At 46.2% G+C, this 21,937-nt stretch overlaps 1 protein-coding gene across 1 annotated transcript in view; it reads right to left on the bottom strand.

The window, feature by feature from the left end:
* arhgef17 (Rho guanine nucleotide exchange factor (GEF) 17) overlaps nucleotides 1-21,937 on the bottom strand; it is a 464,629-nt gene that overhangs the window by 9,693 nt on the left and 432,999 nt on the right. The window contains exons 14-20 of the mRNA XM_078221461.1: nucleotides 21,214-21,479; nucleotides 20,222-20,468; nucleotides 15,146-15,232; nucleotides 10,069-10,136; nucleotides 7,896-8,044; nucleotides 6,216-6,390; nucleotides 4,554-4,820 (exon numbers count right to left, since the gene is read on the bottom strand). Of these exons, the coding sequence (XP_078077587.1) occupies nucleotides 4,554-4,820; nucleotides 6,216-6,390; nucleotides 7,896-8,044; nucleotides 10,069-10,136; nucleotides 15,146-15,232; nucleotides 20,222-20,468; nucleotides 21,214-21,479 (1,259 nt within the window). The remainder of the gene's footprint in view (nucleotides 1-4,553; nucleotides 4,821-6,215; nucleotides 6,391-7,895; nucleotides 8,045-10,068; nucleotides 10,137-15,145; nucleotides 15,233-20,221; nucleotides 20,469-21,213; nucleotides 21,480-21,937) is intronic.

Genomic DNA, 21,937 nt, shown 5'->3' with positions numbered 1-21,937 from the left:
GCTGTGTTTTGGTCCAACCAATGTCCTAGACAGGAGCATCCCCACCTCTTTCAGTTGTATCCTATCGCATTGCTAATGCAACCCGGTACTTTGTTAGTCTTTATTTGCTGCTGATTTGACCACCCCATCATGTCCCTTTCTCAATCCATACATGGACAGTTGTTCCATACAAAATATACTCACTGTTTCACTTTGTTCATGTACTAATTCATGCATTCTGTGTGACACAATTTTTAAAATTATATACGTTTAATACCATATTCAGCCTCAACACAAGCATTCATATCCCTTTCTATTTACATATAATAAATGCAAAAGTCTGATAATGCTTTTCAAGACATTGACGAATCACGTCATAATAGCCAATACATCTGACTCTGTAACGAAGATTAAGGGCAAGAAAGATATAGTTCCTCCTCCTGTCCCCTTCTGCCCTTAAAAAGAAAAGGGATTTGTTAAAGGAATTAAGGGCCTTAAAATCAGAAAGAGTGAATGCAATTGTAGGAATAGAGGAGGAGTTGGCCACTTAGCTCCTCCAATTCAAAAAAAATAGTTAATTGTTGTATAGAAAGCAACACTTGTAGACACAGTCGAGCCCTCTCACCTCAGGAGAATGGACTCCAGAGTATTGTCATTCTGAGCATTGAACCTTTTACAGAATAGAACAATTGGGTATAGAACAGCTGGCCCAGTGAGGCCTCACTCAGCATCGAGTGACAAGCCAACTAAACGGTGGCACAGTGGTTAGCGCTGCTGCCTTACAGCGCCAGGGACCCAGGTTTGGTTCCCGGCTTGGGTCACTGTTTGCGTGGAGTTTGCACATTCTCCCTGTGTCCGCGTAGGTTTCCTCCGGGTGCTCTGGTTTCCTCCCACAGTCCAAAGATGTGCGGGTTAGGTTGATTGGCCAAGCTAAACTCCCCCTCAGTGCACGCAAACAGGGACCGGAGTGTGGCGATTAGGGGATTTTTACAGTAACTTCATTCTGTGTGAATGTAAGCCTACTTGTAACTAATAAATAAACTTTGAAGTTCCCACCTTCTGTTTGAAATATTTCAGGGACTGGCTATCCAGGTTTCGAATTCCATAAAATAAGCAGCTGCTGCCTGATCCACAAATAGCTCGCAAGCAGTATTTTTCTGCCAATCATGTAAAGGAAGTTTATTTTTACATCATATTTTAGTTATTTGCAATCCTCTCCCCACCCATATGCCTACAGTGCACGATGAATGAGGTTAGTCAGGGATCCTGATCCCAAGTTCTGGCAGGCAGGAGGAACTTCCACTGGACAAACTTTCTCTCAGTTTATTAAACCTAAAGACCGAAAAACTGGATTGCGTCTGACTCGGGTTGTGATCCTGGTTCGGCGCATGCCTAATGAAGGCAGCAACAACACCATGGCAAATCGACCCCCCGCCGACCTCAGCAACAACACCATGGCAAATCGACCCTCCCGCCAACCTTAGCAACAACACCATGGCAAATCGACCCTCCCGCCAACCTTAGCAACAACACCATGGCAAATCGACCCTCCCGCCAACCTTAGCAACAACACCATGGCAAATCGACCCCCCGCCGACCTCAGCAACAACACCATGGCAAATCGACCCTCCCGCCAACCTTAGCAACAACACCATGGCAAATCGACCCTCCCGCCAACCTTAGCAACAACACCATGGCAAATCGACCCTCCCCGCCAACCTCAGCAACAACACCATGGCAAATCCACCCCCCTCGGCCTCAGCAACAACACCATGGCAAATCGAACCCCCCGACCTCATTTTTTATCAACGGCGAGTTATGGCCAAGTTCCTCAGTAGAGGGGGCAACTGGAAGGGGATGAACAGTCCCCAGTTCACCCGGGCTCCACAATCTGGTAAGTAATAAAAGGTTATATCTCTCCCGCGAGAGCAGCAGCCTCCAGGAGTCCTTTAAGGACTGCGGGTTTATCCACTAAATGCCAAGCAAAACTGAAACCAGCACTAATGTTGCATTTTTTAACAAAAATGTTTCATTTACGGGATGTGGGCATTGCTGGCTAGGCCAGTGCATAGAACATAGAACAATACTGCACAGGAATAGGCCCTTCAGCCCATGATGTGTGCAATGTGACATCAAATTAAACTAATCCCTTCTGCCTGCCCTTGGTCCGTATCTTTTTATTCCTTGCATATTCATGTGCTTATCTAGAAGTCCCTTAAAATTTACCGTATCTGCCTGAAGCTCCAACGCTGGCAGCGCTTTCCAGGCACCTTCCACTCTCTGCGTAAAAAAACTTGCCCCTCACATTTCCTTTGAATTTTCCCCCTCTCACCTTTGACCCCTAGTATTAGATATTTCAACTCTGGGAAAAAGATTCTGACTGTCAACCCTATCTATGCCTCTCATAATTTTATAGACTTCTATCAGACCTCCCCTCAGCCTCCACCACTCCAGAGAAAACAACCCTACTTTGTCCAGCCTCTCCTTATAGCTCATCCCCTCTAATCCAGGCAGCATCCTGGTAAACCTCTTCTGCACCCTCTCCAAAGTCTCCACATCCTTCCTATAATGTGGCGACCAGAATTGAATGCAATATTTATTTCCCATCTCGAACATCCCTCGAGAAGCTGTGGGGAGTTGCAATTGAAATTTGCGAAGGTAGCTGATACCAGCGTTGTGCCTTTCTATTATAGAATCCCTATAGTGCAGAAGGAGGCCATTCGGCCCCTTGAGTCTGCACCCAATATAATCCCACCCAGGCCCTATTCCTGTAACCCCACATATTTACCCTAGCCAGTCCCCCTGACACTAGGGTCAATTTAGCACGGCCAATCCACCTAACCCACACATCTTTGGACTGTGGGAGGAAACCGGAGCACCCGGAAGAAACCCACGCAGGCACGGGGAGAACGTGCAAACTCCACACAGACAGTGACCTGAGACCGGAATTGAACCCGGGTCCCTGGCACTGTGAGGCAGCAGCGCTAACCACCGTCAAAGGGGCTCACTGGATGCCTTTGTTGGAACCCTAACCAAAGCAAAGGCTTACTCATCTTTGGCTTAGATTTACTGGACACACACTGGCCCCCATATTGGATCCTCAGATGCCCATTTTACACCAATCAAACAGGCAAAGTGAGATCCAATTGCTTGGCCAAAAGTTAATCTGCATATATGCAAGATTACGATGTGAAGATGAAAAACTATTAGTAGTTTAGCAAACTATTTCCAAACGTGTGATTGTATAAAAGGTCATTAGCACTGAATATTGGTTAAAGCTGAGAGTGAGTTTTATTATCTTTGGAATGGGAGAGTCCAATACCTTATACGTAAACCGTGCATTCTGATCAATTTACATCAATTTATCTGCACCAATGTATTTGGACCAATTTCTTTGAAGCTATCTGGAATTTTTGGAACAGTGGCATAACAGGGGTTACATGGAGTGTGAACACCCACACAGATCTGTTGGGCATTTTCCTGCATCGTAAATTCTGTGTAAAATGCCACAACCTCGCCACAATGGGGAACATTGTTCAGCATACATACAGTTTAGTGTTTGGCTGAAAGCAGAGGAACAATACAAGTATCTCAGTTTCCAATACCACACATCAAACCCTGAAACAGAACTAGGCTGAGTATAAACTAATACAGGACTATAGTAGCTCATGTTCCAAATCTGCCATCATTTCTCAGTTTGGTATATCTGATGATGGAAGAACATTACTTAGAATCTTAGAAGAACCTTAGAATCCCTACAGCACAGAAAGAGGCCATTCAGCCCATCGAGTCTGCACCGACCACAATCCCACCCAGGCCCTACCCCTATATCCCTACATATTTACCCACTAATCCCTCTAACCTATGCATCCCAGGACACTAAGGGCAATTTTTTAGCATGGCCAATCAACCTAACCTGCACATCTTTGGACTGTGGGAGGAAACCGGAGCACCCGGAGGAAACCCACGCAGACATGAGGAGAATGTGCAAACTCCACACAGTCAGTGACCCAAGCCGGGAATCGAACCCAGGTCCCTGGAGCTGTGAAGCAGCAGTGCTAACCACTGTGCTACTGTGCCGCCCTGTGTTATCCAGGCACAGTGGTTAGCACTGCTGCCTCACAGCGCCAGGGACCCGGGTTTGGTTCCCGGCTTGGGTCACCGTCTGTGTGGAGTCTGCACGTTCTCCCCGTGTCTGCGTGGGTTTCCTCCGGGTTCTCCGGTTTCCTCCCACAGTCCGAAAGACGTGCTGGTTAGGTGCATTGGCCATGCTAAATTCTCCCTCAGTGTACCCGTACAGGTGGCGGAGTGTGGCGACTAGGGGATTTTCACAGTAACTTCATTGCAGTGTTAATGTAAGCCTACTTGTGACACTAATAAATAAACTTTAAACTTAAAAAAATATTTATACATAGCACGCAGAACCACTTTAAAAATGGAAAAGTCATAGGCATCAACCCATTCAGATCTAATGCAATCAAAAGTGATATAGCTTTCTCATTGCCCTGAGGCCTGGGATTGGTGCTTTTAAAAATAAGTTGAAAGGTAGAAGGCCAGAGACTCCGAGAACTTGCCTGGTTCCCTCGCCGGTGGGAATGTGAGATCGAAGATTTCCGGCAGTTCAATAGCTGTGAGGAACCGAACGTGTCCCGTGTGCCCGTGCGCTGAACCCATGGGTATTAAAGGTGTCCTGAGGGAGGTGGTGCTGGAAGTGACATGGGGAATGGAGAGAGTTAACACAACACCAGCACTCGTTCCAATCCAGAGAAGGTCTTTACAGGCAAGTAGGGCAGTAATCCGTAAGCAGGCAGCTTTGTGCTGACGAATAATGGCATCGGAACCTGTCGGGGAAAAGAAATCCTTATTATACATTGTGCTGTACAATACCCAGCTGGTATACAGACGGAATTTTATTTACGCTTCACTGAAACCAGACAAGACTGTGGTACCTTCCAATACTTGTAATGCTAAACATAGATTATCTACAGATCTCACCCGAGCCTGCATCTTGTATTTTTCCTCACTATAATTTTTTTTTATCCATTCAAGGGATGTGTAAAACCAGCATCTATTGCCCATCTTTAAATGCCCTTGAGAAGGTGATGGTGAACCACCTTCCTGACAACTGTGTGGCAATTAAGAGTCAACCACAAGGTTGAGGGTCTGGAGTCATGTCAAGGCCAGATCGAGGGCGGAATTCTCCAATCCTGGGGCTAAGTCCTGTGGCGGGGTGAAGGGGATGTGGCTTATTTCCATCCGCGGAGGCTGGCGGGTGAACTCACCAAATCTTCCGACCCCGACCTCATTAATTATGCGACCGGGTGTTTTGCGCCCTATTTAGTGATGGGGCAGGCCTGGATGGCCCGTAGTCTGCCATCCTATCCGGGCGCCATATTGTAAAGGTGCCCAACATCACTGACCCATGACTGAACAAAGAGGGTGGACCGCCTGAAAATGTGCATGGATTTCTGGGAGCACCTTGAGACGGAGGATAGACCACCTGAGAACATTCTGAGGCCAGAGGATGGACTCTCCCCTTCCAAGACACCGGATCTGGTGCTTCCACCTGCAGATGCATCCCCTGTGGTATTCCGGGATCCAGGGCTGCTGGCAACCCCCATCCTGAACTCCCGAGGCACCCCCACTCTTTTGTTCAGGTGAGTCCTGGCATTAGCATGCCACATTGTTCCAGACTTGTTTTATACCAGCATGGTTTCCTGCTGGCGTATGGAGAATCGGACATGGGCGGATAGACCTTCATCTGCATCCTATTAGACACAGAATCAAGACACACAAACTCAAAGGCCCTTTTTGCCAATGAGTGCTTAACAGATCATTTCATCTGCTGAAAGATATCGTCATTACAGAGACTTAATTCTTCCTCAATCCCAATAATCCACTCTCCTCATTGACTGAGACGAGGTCCAGTCTCATAGTTACTAATACCTCATCCGTGTGGCCATTCTCCCAGTGACTCCACAAGTTGTGGAATGTCCCGTTTTTAAACAGAGCAATTTTCAGAAAAAGATATTTCGCCGTAAGATCAATGTACAGTCAGAAATGAATGCTTCCAAAATGCATCACTATGTTTGCCAGGAGTTAGTGGGTTTGTTTGAATTGAATCCAACCTGAGGCCTTATCACTAATTCAGAGCTTCAAACTGTCAATGCCTGCTTCAGCTTCTCAGGGGCTGCAGACGCGTGAAGTGATGTACCGTTGTGGAACGCGTTTCTTACCCGCAAGCATCTTGTGTACCGCGGGAGCCACATCGACCTCTGCCAGATTTTCATAGGTGCCGGCGTGGTAGAGTTTCACCTGAGCGCTGCTCTGTAGTGCAATCCAAACGCCCAAACTGGAGCTGACCATACTCGTCACACACCGATTGCTGTCTTGGCCAATCTGGATCATGTGCTGCCATTTAACACAGAAAACATCAAAACTGCAGTATCGGCACAGACATAGATTGAAGGGTTCATTCTCCACAGACGTCTAAAAGCACAGCTGAGCAGCCAGAGCTTAGGACCTGACAGACCGGCTTTAAAAATATTACTATATACTACCATACATTCAGCTGATCTTTCTCTACACCCTAGCTATGACTGCAACACTACATTCTGCACTCTCTCTTTCCTTTTCCCCGATGTACTCTATGAACGGTATGCTTTATCTGTAGAGCATGCAAGAAACAATACGTTTCACTGTATCCCAGTACATGTAATAATAATAAATCAAATCAAATTGTTTAAATGGAGGCAAACTGAGCAGTTTCGCACTAGGCACGTGCTCAATTTCTTGATGTTTGCTTCTTCCTCGTTGTCCACTGCACTTGAGCAGAGAGCCAAGAAAATCTTCCAAAGTACGTCCTGAGGCATTATGAGTTTTAAAGCATATGCGTGTTGCTAGCCCTTGATCTGATATTTACTATATTCTAAATATTCATATTTTTTTCTACTTATCTTATCACAGTGGTGTCACTTTTTTACTTTGGAGGCTGTGATCCATCAGCCTTGTGAAACTTCCAACAGTTCCAAGCCCGCAAACCCAAAGCAATATAGAAACATAGAAGGTAGGAGCAGGAGGAGGCCATTCGGTCCTTCGAGCCTGCTCCGCCATTCATCACGATCATGGCTGATCATCCAATTCAATAGCATAATCCTGCTTTCTCCCCATAACCTTTGACCTCCATACGCCCCATCTGGCCACCTCTTGAATACATTCAATGTTTTGGATACTTCCTGTGGTAATGAATTCCACAGCCTCACCACTCTTTGGGTGAAGAAATGTCTCCTCATCTCCGTCCTAAATGGTCTACCCTGAATCCTCAGACTGTGACCCCTGGTTATGGACATCCTCACCATTGGGAACATGCTCCCTGCATCTAACCTGTCTAGACCTGTTAGAATTTTATAAGTCTCTATGAGACCTCCCCTCATTCGTCTGAACTCCAGCAAAAACAATCCTAACCTAGTCAATCTTTCCTCATTCAATCAGTCCCACCATCCCCGGAAAAATTTCGCTGCACTCCCTCAACAGCAAGAACATCCTTCCTCAGAAAAGGAGACCAACACTGCACTGCTCCACTGACTGCTCCTTCTCTTGAGAGATTGACTAGGTTAGGATTGTTTTCGCTGGAGTTCAGATGAATGAGGGGGGTCTCATAGAGATTTTTAAAATTTGAACAGGACTAGACAGGGTAGATGCAGGGAAGATGTTCCTGATGGTGGGGGTGTCCAGAACCAGGGGTCACAGTCTGGGGATACAGGGTAGACCATTTAGGATGGAGATGAGGAGACATTTCTTCACCCAAAGAGTGGTGAGCCTTGCTGGCTGAGGTGCCAAGCTTTACCTACAGATCACACTGGATCGGAGCTGGCACTCGTGCTTAGGGGTTACATCAAGTGTTGCTCAGCACTCACCTCCTGGTAAAGAGTGGCAGTGTTGATGATGAGAATCCGGTTTTGGCATCCGCACCAAAGCTTTCCCGCCACCTGCACCATCTTGGTGACGGGATTTCCCGATGATCCCAAGCACAACGTGTGCGAGTTCTGCGGGTCCCAAAAACTTCCTGCGGGGATGGGAGGGAAAAAAGTGCGACAAATAATTAAACCAACTGCTGTGCCAGAGAGGGATTAAAAGTTAAAGGATTTTTTTCCTGACAGGAGGTGGAAATATTTAATCTTTCTGGGTGCTGACCCGTTTTCCTCTCTTCATTATCTTTCGTAAAGAAAAAATAGATGTGAAGCTCCTATCGAGTGAAGGAGAACATTAAGTGTACACTGAGGCTGTTTCAGCTCCAGGTGACAGTTTAATATTTGTCAACATGTCCTATTCCCAGTCTATCCGCTTTCAAATTGAGCCAAGATGTGGACAGCAGGAAACTACTCATCAAGTTGATGAAAAACCCCATAAAGTCATTTCTGAACTAAGTTACCGGGTCCAGTTCGACAAATGTAGACACATGTGCAAAGATCAAAGAAACCTGCCGACCAAGTTTGGTAAAGGTTCAATCAGAAATTGTTCCATCATTGATTTAGGGTCTGAGCATTTACAGATAAGATTCCTTTTCTCATGAACTCAGTATCTGGTGAAAGGCTGAGCTTCACTAAGAGAGCGTAAATTTGAACTTTGTGAGATGGTGTAAAACAGTTGATGGCGAATTAGCAACCAGTACAACACTTCTGCTGATTTTACTTTCATAGTATCCCTACAGTACAGAAAGAGGCCATTTGGCCCATCAAACCTGCACCCACCACAATCCCACCCAGCCCCTATCCCCGCAACCCCATGTATCTACCCTGCTAGTCCCCCTGGCACTAAGGGGCAATTTAGCATGGCTGATCCACCTAACCAGCACATCTTTCGGACTGTGGGAGGAAACTGCAGCACCCGGAGGAAACCCTCGCAGGCACGGGGAGAACGTGCAAACTCTACACATTCAGTGACCCGAGGCTGGGATTGAACCCGGGTCCCTGGCGCTGCGAGGCAGCAGTGCTAACCACTGTGCCCGGAATTCTCCGATCTCGCCTGCGGCTGATATTCTCCATTCCTGCTGCTGTGAATGGAGATTTAGCTGAGCGCCAAATCCTTGGCTGACTACTAGCAGCGGTGGCAGGGCGAACGATATCGGAGAATCCCGATCATAATCCTATCTTCAAATTTAAAAAAGCATTACTGCATCACCAATCCTTGACACATGATTGGCACCTTTACATTGAAAAAAATAACATAACAGATTGGACCGGGCCTTAATGTATTCTACAGTAAAACGGGCCTTCCAACTACCCAAATCCAGGGACACACATGAAGAATTACTCCTTGGACATCTGGAAGCCCATTCCATATGCTGATCTATTTTTCTATGTGAAGGAAAGGGCAGCATAGGAACAAATGTAGGTCATTCAATCCCTTGAATCTGATCCCCCCATTCAGGGTCTGTTAAGGACTCTGGGTCTGTACTCACTGGAGTTTAGAAGGGGCATCTTATTGAAACTTACAGGATACTGCGAGGCCTGGATAGAGTGGACGTGGAGAGGATGTTTCCACGAGTAGGAAAAACTAGAACCAGAGGGCACAACCTCAGGCTAAAGGGGCGATCCTTTAAAATAGAGATGAGGAGGAATTTCTTCAGTCAGAGAGTGGTGAGTCTGTGGAACTCTTTGCCTCAGAAAGCTGTGGAGGCCAGGTCATTTAGTGTATTTAAGACAGAGATAGATAAGTTCTTGATTAATAAGGGGATCGGGGTTTTGGGGAAAAGACAGGAGAATGGGGATGAGAAAAAAAATCAGCCATGATTGAATGGTGGAGGAGACTCGATGGGCCGAGTGGCCTAATTCTGCTCTTATGTCTTATGGTCATCTGTGGAACCAGACCTTTGAGCGGGTCAATGCATTTCAGAGAGGTGAGGAAATTTGATTGAAATGTTTCTGTGAACTTAGACACAACAAAAGTAAACACAGGTTATTTCACACGCTAATAACTCTTCTCCACGATCGACTGCATTCCTATCACAGGTCCAATGGTAGTGAACCCAGCAACAGTGTGTTCACTTCGTAGTTATCTGATTAATCCAATATAAACCCCTGAACAAACCTGCATCTCTTTGGTAGACCATCAATTCACCGTTCGCCAGCGATACAAAAACCTTGTTGTCGACATATCTATCGGAGAAGGAAAAGAGAGTCAGAAATACTGTCATATTCAAGGTGATTTGAATCAAATAGAGGGGAGGAAGCGCTGGAGATTGGGGCGGTCCAGCCTGGGGGGAGGGGGCCGTGGGGTCAAGGCTGACCCAGGAATGGTCGGGGGGTGGGGGGGGGGGGGCATGGTTGGGCCATGAGGGGTTGCGGGGGTCCCGGGCTGGCCAGCGATTGAGCTGGCCAGCAAACGAGAGGCTGACAGTTTGGGGCCACTGCACATGCGCAGAAACCTCCTGGTTTCAGCCTCCTGGGCGGGAAGAGGCCCCATCTCCTGATTTATAACGATATTCGTGCTGATGGTCTCTGCAGTGCACAGAGTGTGGGAGATTCTAGTGTGAACTCCCGCTGAAAAATAACCAGCGGGAATTACTCCCGTTTTCCCGCAAATTCAATGCTTAGAATTTTTTGGGGGAGAATTTCCGCCCCAAATATTTTCAGCATCACCCAATAGTCGTGCACTGATGGGAGTAGCAATGGTAACATTTACTAATGCATCCCATAATTTGCTAATTTAGTGCTTGCCAGTCACACAGGAGATTGAGACGTTTATATATTTCACACGTGGATTGTGAGTATTGAGAAAACGTTGCAAACTACAGAATTTGAAAGTGAATTGTAAGAATTGACCAGCGTTGGAATCCTTATGCACTGATGCCCTGTCCTTTACAATTTTGAGGAGACGGAATGTCTCGATCAAGACCAAGACCGCAAGAAACTACAAAAGGTTGTGAACGAAGCCCAGTCCATCACGCAAACCAGTCTCCCATCCATTGACTCCGTCTACACTTCCCACTGCCTTGGAAAAGCAACCAGTGTATTCAAGGACCCCATGCACCCTGGACACTCTCTCTTCCACCTTCTTCTGTCGGAGAAAAGATTTGATTTTAATTTGATTTATTATTGTCACATGTATTAACATATAGTGAAAAGTATTGTTTCTTGTGCGCTATACAGACAAAACATACCGTTCATAGAGAAGGAAACGAGAGAGTGCAGAATGTAGTGTTACAGTCATAGCTAGGGTGTAGAGAAATATCAACTTAATGCAAGATAAGTCCATTCAAAAGTCTGACAGCAGCAGAGAAGAAGCTATTCTTGAGTCAGTTGGTACGTGACCTCAGGCTTTTGTATCTTTTTCCCGAAGGAAGAAGGTGGAAGAGAAAATGTCTGGGGTGCGTGGGGTTCTTAATAATGCTGGCTACTTTGCTGAGGCAGCGGGAAGTGTCGACAGAGTTAATGGATGGGAGGCTGGTTTGCGTGATACAAAGGACTGAAAACACGTACCGACCGACTCAAGAAGAGCTTCTTCCCTGCTGCCATCAGACCTTTGAATGAATTGCATTCAGTTGATCTTTCTCTACACCCTAGCTATGACTGTAACACCTCATTCTGCACCCTCTCCTTTCCTTCTCCCCTTTGTACTCTACCAGCGGTATGTTTTGTCTGTATAGTGTGCAGTAAACAATACTTTTCACTGGATACCAATACATGAGACAATAATAAATCAAATCAAAATAGTTATTTTTATTTGGAGTACTAGGTCTCTGGAAAATTGCATTCATGACTATATTTGCTAACTTTCAAAAGAAAAATCAGAATTCTCTGCCCTTTTATTTCCAACCCCCATTTCATCTAAAGCCCTTCTCTTTAACATCACTGTATCCCACAGCGTTAGCTGTTCACAAATACAGGAATTATTGCCATCTCTATGGAGGTACTGCAGGGACATTGTGGCTGGCTGGGTGTGCTACACAATGTGAGGAAAAACCTCAGGTGATCACAATATCGTGCATCTCACTAACAAGACTTCCTCTGAAATGCAGACACTGATGATTTGAAGCATGTCTTCTGAGTGTAACTTAACTAAGCACTTTGAGGATTGAAAACCAATTTTCTAAAATATCATCTTAAATTGAGATCCAAATTGCAAAAGTAACTGAGACATTATCATGGCATGGCCTCAAAATAAGGGGAAGCAGATTTAGGACTGAGCTGAGGAGGAACTTCTTCACATAAAGGGTTGCGAATCTGTGGAATTCCTTGCCCAGTGAAACAGTTGAGGCTACCTCATTATATGTTTTTACGGCAAGGATAGATAAATGTTTGAACAGTAAAGGAGTTAAGGATTATGATGAACGGGCGGGTAAGTGGAGCTGAGTCCACGAAAAGATCAGCCATGATCTTATTGAATGGCGGAGCAGGCTCAAGGGGCCAGATGGCCCACTCCTGCTCCTAGTCCTTATGTTCTTATCAAAGGGAATGGTCAACCGTTTCAATCCATTCCAACTTCAAACAAATCCGGTGTTCTTTTCTCTGTCTGAGATACAGATGCCCCAACTTGTCTTGATGTATGCGTGTTGAAATTAGCTTTGAGTTGATTATGAAGAAAGGTACTTCAAATTATTCAAAAGGCATTGATGCCAGGAATTTCCGGAGCTTATTCCAGCTCTGCTGCCATGACGTTAACGGACATCTCGTGGAAACAAGGTTTATCGGCATGAACAGGGTTTTTGCTGAACTTCCATTAAGTTACAGTGGCAGAACGGGAAAAATACCAAGGATATACCCAGTGGAAGAGGAGTGCAATTTACTTCCAGTTGCCATTTTGTGCCCACTTGTTGCCCTGTACAGTTGGAGCGTCCACCAGTTGTCTCCACTATAGTGGAATTTTGGAAGAACAGGAGTGTCGAATCCAGAGTGTGCAGATTAGAACAGGTAAGAAGAGGCTGGACTTTGTGAATATGTTTGGATAACCAAAATGAAGGAGCTCTCCGACTGTCAAGTAACTGTCCAACTGTCAAGGAACTGTTTGATAAAAGCAAATTACTGTGGATGCTGGAATCTAAAATCCAACAGAGAAAATGCTGGAAAATCTCAGCAGGTCTGGCAGCATCTGTAAGGAGAGAAAAGAGCTGGCATTTCGAGTCCAGACGACCCTTTGTCAAAGCTGAACTGTTTGAGAACTGTACAGCTGTCAAATCTGTCAAAGTTATCCAGGAAGTGTCAAAAGCTGTCAGGCCTATCAAAGGCATACAGCAAGAATCAAGGGACAAGGTGAGTTGGAGAGGTTAAGGACAAAGGGTGGTGGGTGGGGGGGTATGAGTTGGTGCTATATTGGCACAAGATATTGGGGCAATGGGAGGTGGGTGGGTGAACATAGGGGACCCTGGAGCCTGTGTTCTGGGGTGACCCACCCCAAACTGAAACTCGACCTGCGAGTGGATATTTTTGAAGGTCAGGTCTGTCGAGCTGGCAAATCTGAATGTGTGGAATTCACTATCACAGAAAGTAGCTGAGGCCAAAACGTTGTCTGATTTCAAGAACAAATTAGATATCGTTCTTGGGGCTAAAGGGATCATTGGATATGGAGGGAAGGCAGGATCAGGATATTGAATTCAATGATCAGCCATGATCAAAATGAATGGTGGAGCAAGTTCGAAGGGTGGGATGGCCTATTCCTACTTCTAGTTTTTTTGGCCCAAAGAAATGACAAAAATCTGGTCCTTGCTATAAAGCCCAAACTCTGTTAGCCTTTGAAGGCAGTCCCCATATCTTTTAGCAACTCTCTCACACTGAGCAGGTCACCTTTTGTGTGGTTACTGTTCCCTTATTGACTCCAGTGTGATCTTTTTGTCTCTTTCTCCATACTATCCTATTGCTGTGGTCTCTGCTTCTCTCAATGTTCCCTCCTCGTTCGTTCTAAATTCCAAACGTGTTGTACAAGATGCTCAGCCCCACATTTTCCTAGTGTTAAAATCGGGACATGGTCACACAACATCTTTGTCTAATTCATTCTTTCTCAAAACTTTAATGCCTGAGTGGACCCCTCACTCTTTCCTTTTCATTCTTATCTCCCATCTTTAATAAACCAAGTTCATCATCAGCTGAACACTGCTTCACCTCAGCTTCATATTTTACTCTCCACTATCTTTAGTGGTGTCTGGCACTATGGATGGTGCCCTTACCCTGGACTCTATCAGAACCATGCAGAATGTTGGTTCCCCATTCACCCCCATCCTCCCTCCCTAGCTGACGACAAGAATGGAAATGAGAAACTGAGACTGGGCAGGAGATGGGCTGGAGCAACAGCTACAATTGCTTTATTAAAGAGTGGGTCCAAACTAAATGGAAACCATTATATTTAAGGGGAGGTAATGACCTCATGGTATTATCACTAGACTATTAACCCAGAAACTCAGCTAATGTTCTGGGGACCCGGGTTCGAATCCCACACATGGCAGATGGTGGAATTTGAATTCAATAAAAAATATCTGGAATTAAGAATCTACTGATGACCATGAAATTACTGTCGGAAAAACCCATCTGGTTCACTAATGTCCTTTAGGGAAGGAAATCTCCCGTCCTTACCTGGTCTGGCCTACATGTGACTCTAGAGCCACAGCAATGTGGTTGACTCACAACCGTTCTCTGGCAACTAGGGATGGGCAATAAAGACTATTTCCTCGGGTGGATGGAGCTATTACAAGGGGGCATAACTATAGGGTTCATGGTGGGAGATATAGGAAGGATATCAGAGGTAGGTTCTTTACGCTTTAAGACTTATCTAGACAGCCATATGAACGGAGTGGGAATGGAGGGATACAAAAGAATGGTCTAGTTTGGACCAGGGAGCGGCGCGGGCTTGGAGGGCCGAAGGGCCTGTTCCTGTGCTGTATTGTTCTTTGTTCTTTGTACGCAGAGAGTGGTTGGGGTGTGGAATGGACTGCCTGCAGTGATAGTGGAGTCAGACACTTTAGGAACATTTAAGTGGTCATTGGATAGGCACATGGAGCACACCAGGATGATAGGGAGTGAGATAGCTTGATCTTGGTTTCAGATAAAGCTCGGCACAACATCGTGGGTTGAAGGGCCTGTTCTGTGCTGTACTGTTCTATGTTCTATGTTCTAATGCTGGCCAGTCAGCGACGCCCATGTCCCCCGAATGAATATAAGAATATCTTTGTACTTACAGGATGCACATGACCGCTGCGGAGTGCTGCATTTTCATACTGTTCTTCCGGTTACGGATGTTATCGGACGATTGATAGACGTGAATGCTGAAAGAAGAGGAGGGTCACGATTACCAAGCTCACAGAACGCCGTCAACACTTTAAACAGTGGTAACTTTGGCACAGAATTCCCTCTTTGGCTTGTACACATTTCGATAGCTTGTTAGGCAACACAAATCAAGTACCCACCCCCCCCCCCTCTGCCAGCACCCTCCATCACCCCCTCCGGCACCAAGTCTAAAAATACATTGGCTGGGATTTCACAGCAACGTGCTGGGTTGGCTGGTAAAATGCCCGAGAGCTGTATCAAGGTGGCTCCCTGACTCTGTCACGTAGCTAGAAGGCATGGTGGGAATGATTGGCTTTCTGCCAATTGGGACGGCATGGTGGCACAGTGGTTAGCATTGCTGCCTCACAGCGCCAGGGGCCTGGGTTCGATTCCCAGCTTGGGTCACTGTCTGTGTGGAGTTTGCACGTTCTCCCCGTGTCTGCGTGGGTTTCCTCCGGATGCTCCGGTTTCCTCCCACAGTCCGAAAGACGTGCATGTTAGGTGCATTGGCCATGCTAAATTCTCCCTCAGTGTCCCCGAACAGGCGATGAGGGGAATTTCACAGTAACTTCATTGCAGTGTTAATGTAAGCCTACTTGTGACACGAATAAATAAACTTTAAATTGAGGCGATTTAAATAATTCAGGACCTGATGAGGGGCCGATTGCTCAGGCTGCCAGTAATTTGCCGGGGGTGGGGTGGCTCCTCACCGCCCAGGGAGCCTTCAGCCACAAGGAGGAGGCCTACCCGGAGTTTCCCAGAGAGGTGACTTCACACCTGTGGTAAACCACTGTTAGCTTATTACCTGTATATGTGACATGCCTGGACACATCCCTGCTGGCCCTACCCGAGACTCCTTCCCCCCTGGTCCAGGTATAAAGGCGACTGCTCCCCGCCCCCCTGCCTCAGTCTGGACCAGTTCATCGGCATGGGTGCGCTCCAAGTCTTTTGCTAATAAAAGCCTATTTGTTCTTGCATACAAACTAGTCTTTGCTCGATTGATGGTGCATCAACACCCAAGAAGAAAAAAGAGTAAAAAATAATGGTCCGAACGGGTCTTGTATACCTTAAGCTGGAATAGCAATAAAAACTGGGAAATAAGAATACCGGCCTGAAGTGTTTTTCCTGATTGGGCCTCCTTCTGTCAGGATTCCACTCCGAGCTTTCTTGCTATTTTACCATTTTGTATTTTAATTAATGTTCAGTCAGGCTATTACCCACTGAGAGTTTTATTGAGAGTTTCCAGTGAATCTTTTCTGGTTTAAAGAATAAAATTTCAGCCAGTTCCTTTCCCCATTGTCCTGTTGGCTAACTAAAGCCAGCTCCATTTCGCAGACACTGCCACTGGAATTTTACCACCTCGCCCGCCCGAGGCCTGTAAGATCCCGCCCGAGGCCAATGGAGAATGCCGTTCTGCGAGCCACGCCCGCCCCGATTCTGGGGCGGCAGGGGCGGTAAAATTCTGGCCTATGTTGCTGACAAACAGCTCCTCTTATTGGCTAATAGCTAAGTCTAATAATGACCATGAAACCCTCTGCTGTTCATCGATTCAACCCACTTGGTTCACGAATGTCCTTTAGGGAAGGAAATCTGCCCTCCTTAACTGGTTTGGCCTACATGTGACTCCAGAGCCACAGCAATGTGGTTGACTCTTAAATGCCCTTTGAAGTGGTCGACCAAGCCACTGAGTTCAAGGGCAATTAGGGATGGGCAACAAATGTTGGCCCACATGAACCGCAGAATCCCTACAGTGCAGAATAAGGCCATTCAGCCCATCAAGTCTGCACCAACTCACCGAAAGAGCATCTTACCCAGGCCCACCAGCCCATCCCATCTCCTCCACCTGCACATCCCATTCCCATAGCCCTGCACATTTACCATGGATAATCCACCTAACCTACACATCTTGCCAGTCCACCTAACCCGCACATCTTTAGGACTGTGGGAGGAAGCCGGAGCACCCGGAGGAAACCCACACAGACACGGGGAGAACACGCAGACGCCACACAGACCCCAGCCGGGAATCAAACCCGGGGGTCCCTGGTGCTGTGAGGCAGCAGTGCTAACCATTAATGCATTTTTAAAAAGCTCATCCTCCCTGCTCCATTCCAAGATTTTACAAGGAAAAGCTACGCACTTTAAGCTGGAGGAAGAATCCAAAAAGAAGTAAGTAGCACTGATACTGAGCATTTGAATGACACTGAAGTGCCTTCAAGTGGTTTGGAACAAAACACGCGTCACCTTTTTTTGCATTTTCTTCTGCTGAGGTTAAATCAAAAGCTGTAATTAAACTCGGGGGTTGGGGGGAGGGGAGGGGAGGGGAGATAATATTACCCCCCCCCCCCCACTCCCCCCAATGTACGATAATATCCTAAACCTGTTCAAAGTTCTCTGTCTTCAAGCACGTTGTGTTGTTGTAATACTCAACCTGGCCACTCGGTGGCTTTGTGCACAGTTCAAAGGCTGTGCTAACCTTCTCTACAAAGCCACAACTCGCAAATCCAATCTGTGTGTGACTGTAAAAGTTACAGCAGAACCCAGTTGGCAAGAGACTCATGCTACAAAAGTTGCTGCAAGGCAGGAGGCTCCACCACCGCTAAAAGAGCATCAGAGCTAACTTTAATGGGTCCATACGCCTCACAGAATTGAGCATGACATGGCCAAATTCTAACACCAGGAAACTGGGCTTCCATCTGTTATTTCTACCTGTGTCTTCCCTTTCCTTTGTTATACTCTCTCTCTGTTGTCTCCGTCTGAGAATTCACACATACTGCTTCATTTTCTCTCTGAAACAGTTGCTTCAAGTTTTTAGGTGTCCAGATCACCAACAACCTGTCCTGGTTCCTCCCCCCCATGCCATAAGACCATAAGACCATAAGACATAGGAGCGGAAGTAAGGCCATTCGGCCCATCGAGTCCACTCCAACATTCAATCATGGTTGATTTCAACTCCATTTACCCGCTCTCTCCCCATGCCGACACTATAGTTAAGAAAGCCCCACCAACGCCTCTACTTTCTCAGAAGGCGAAGGAAGTTTGGCATGTCTGTTACTACTCTCAGCGATTTTTACAGATGCACCATAGAAAGCATCCTTCCCGGATGTATCACAGCTTGGTATGGCTCCTGCTCTGTCCAAGACCACAAGAAACTACAAAGAGGTTTTGAATGTAGCCCAGTCTATCGAGCACATCAGCCTCCCACCCATTGATTCTGTCTACACTTCCCGCTGCCTCAGAAAAGCAGCCAGCATAATCAAGGACCCCACTCACCCCGGACATTCTCTCTTCCACCTTCTTCCGTCGGGAAAAAGATACAAAAGTCTGAGATCACGTACCAACCGACTCAAGAACAGCTTGTTCCCTGCCGCCACCAGACTTTTGAATGGACCTATCTTGCATTAAGCTGATCTTTCTCTACACCCGAGCTATGACTGTAATACTATATTCTGCACCCTCCCCTTTCCTTCTCCCCAGTGTACTCTATGAACGATGTGCTTTGTCTGTATAGCGTGCAAGAAACAACAGTTTTCACTGTATACATGTGACAATAATAAATCAAATTAATTGGGTGCTGTTCCAATAATGTCTGGTTGAACTTGTTCTGCCATGTCTCTGATGTTACAGATTGTGTATCTCATTTATCAGGACAGCTCTAATGCTTTCTAGCTTTCCAATATACTTGATTAATAATTTTACTTCATTCATCTCCTGACTGTGGAACTTATTATTAGACTATTTATTTAGTAGATTAGCATCAGTCATGAAATCAGACTGCTGGAAGTAAAATTGTTTCATTTTGATATTAACTGTTAAGACACAATCTTTGCAACCCAGAAGTAATTGGATATATATTTAAAAATGATGGATTTTCAGGGCGATGGGGAAAGGAAAGGAGAGAGCAAATAATTGGTTAGCTCTTTGAAAGAGGCAGTACAGGCGGAATGGGCCAAATGGCCACCTTCGTTGCTGGAGGATTCTATGAGGTTGGACTGTACCATTTACGTGCGGTAATATCGTGGGTATGAGGGGCGGGTCACATGGAAGAAGCAAAATAATTCAACTCCCACTGCTTTCTCCCAAAACCCATTCAAATCCCAAATTCTACTGCTCTCTCCCCCTTCCCATTCTAATCCCAAATCTCACTGTTTTCTCCCACTTCCCATTCTAATCCCAAATCCCACTGCTCGCTCCAAAAACCCATTCTAATCCCAAATCCCACTGCTCGCTCCAAAAACCCATTCTAATCCCAAATCCCACTCTCTATCCCCCTTCCCATTCTAATCCCAACTCCCACTGCTCTCCTGCTTCCCATTCCAATCCCAAATCCCACTGCTCTCTCCCACTTCCCATTCTAATCCCAACTCCTACTGCTTTCTCCCGCTTCCCATTCCAATCCCAAATCCCATTGCTCTCTCACACTTCCCATTCTAATCCCAACTCCTACTGCTCTCTCCCGCTTCCCATTCTAATCCCAACTCCATCTGCTCTCTCCCTAAACCCATTCTAATCCCAAATCCCACTGCTCTCTCTCGTTTCCCATTCTAATCCCAAATCCCACTGTTCTCCCTGCTTCCCATTCTAATCCCAATTTCCACTGCTCTCCTGTTTTCCATTCCAATCCCAAATCCTACTGCTCTCTCCTGCTTCCCATTCTAATCCCAAATCCCACTCTTCTCCCCGCTTCCCATTCTAATCCCAATTTCCACTGTTCTCCCCTGTTTTCCATTCTAATCCCAAATCCCACTGCTTTTCCCGCTTCCCATTCTAATCCTAATTCTCGCTGCTCTGTCATGGGATATCACAGTGTTGGAAAAATATCTGCAGCTGCATGAAACACCGAAGACAGTAATGTTCTGAACTCTCTAACAATAAAGTCACAGAGGTACTGCTCCAACTCGTGCTAGTTTGCTAATTCAGTTTAGCGTAGAACTTTAATTACTGCTTTAAATTTACCAATGAACGCTCTGAATGAAAAAGTTACCACGCACCAGCCATCCTCGGTTCCCAGCCACATTGAGCTTTGGCTGGCCTCAGGATCGATGCTCAGAAGTTCCTCCAGGCTTGCTCTGGTGAAGGACCCTCGACTAGAACGCCTCATTGCCCGTCCATCCATTGGACTGTCGCTGTTCCTTGTCTGACACAACATGTTGGAGTTGGCTATGAAATCGGACTCTGGTTCCTCTTCCGAACTTGTTGTTTCCGTTGCAAAATCTTTTGAGCTTGACATCTCCTCATCTGTCGAAGAAAATCATTATTGTGGATTGACAATAATCCACAACAAGATGAAAGGTAAGTTTGCCACATTGACATTTTCCTTTCTCTTCCAGGTGGTAGAATAATAATTTTGTTCCTATCCCAATATTACACCAATATTTCATCACTAATTTCATTTCTGCTTCATGTTTCATTCTTTCGGCATTCACCACACCGCATTCAACAAAACTTGGGTATTGCTAAAAAAATACATTTTGTCAAAGCATTTCATTTAAATTAATACACAGGGCCCGCTTCTTTGCAGACAGGAAGAACATGTGCACACATTGCGCCTGTTGCAGCTGTACAAAATAAGTGATAGCCACTTGCAGGTTCATTTATCAGGGCAATGCCTTGACCAATCAGAGTCGAGCTGCCTGGTTTAAATTTCAAACAATGCTTGGCAGTTGACTGTCAGTCATCATTAACTGGTGTCATCTCCGTGGCAATGTCTCTACCAATCAGCATCCACTTGCCAACCAATCATTACCGCCTCCTCGGACAGTATAAAGTTGTTGTTTGTTCTGACATTGGTATTCTTGCGATCGTCCTGATGAGTGCAAGACAAGAAGTTTCCACAAAATGGTTTTTGTCAGCAATATTCAAGTTCTGCGCTACCAAACGACTATTTAAAGGCAGCAAACTTAACAAGTTTTACACCGAAAGAATAAAATGTACCAGGTACATGAGGCAATTGGAAAATAAGAATGTTTCAGATCTGACTTACTCCCGGTACTTGAGGAGATGGTGGATCTGCTGGCCTGACTCCTCAGTGTGCCTGATGGGCTTGGGGATGACTCATCATCTTCAGTGTCGTCGCTGTCGAATGGGTTCAAGCTTCTGTTTCCGCTCTCAGTCAGTTCCCCCAGCGACTGCGCAGAGTTTGAAATGGAGATATGGAAGGGTTGCTGCGAAGTAGGTTCTTCCAAGGAGACAGCACTAGTTCGGTGCGGATGTACACAGGAAGGGCTCAGAAGCAACTCTGACCTGTCTCTGAAAACACGGCACAGGGGAAGCAAAAATCACCACTTGTTCCTGTCATGTCTTCCCCCTGCTGGCTCCCCCCCTCATGCTGCCCTCCTTCCTCTGTCATAACCATGGATACAGACAGTTGCTCTTGAAGGCGCACGTAGATGAGAAATGGAAGGGGGTGGAAGGAGAGATCTATGATGGACTCCAGACGTAATGGGAAGGGAATGGGAAGGGAAGCCAAGAGGTTCTCTGGTGCGGACTGAATGGAATCAGGGCCAGGGCAGTCTCACTCATCTGGACAGCAAAGAGTTGCCGGAGAAGGGTGACGTGGTTAACTGCTTCAGATGCTTCAGGATGAGGATGAGTTTAAGTTTATTTGTTAGTGTCACAAGTAGGCTTACATTAACACTGCAATGAAGTTACTGTGAAAATCCCCTAGCCGCCACACTCCGGCGCCTGTTCGGGTACACTGAGGGAGA

The sequence above is a fragment of the Mustelus asterias genome, chromosome 10 (assembly GCF_964213995.1).
Source record: "Mustelus asterias chromosome 10, sMusAst1.hap1.1, whole genome shotgun sequence".
Lineage (NCBI taxonomy): Eukaryota > Metazoa > Chordata > Chondrichthyes > Carcharhiniformes > Triakidae > Mustelus > Mustelus asterias.
This window is presented reverse-complemented; position numbering and strand designations above follow the sequence as displayed.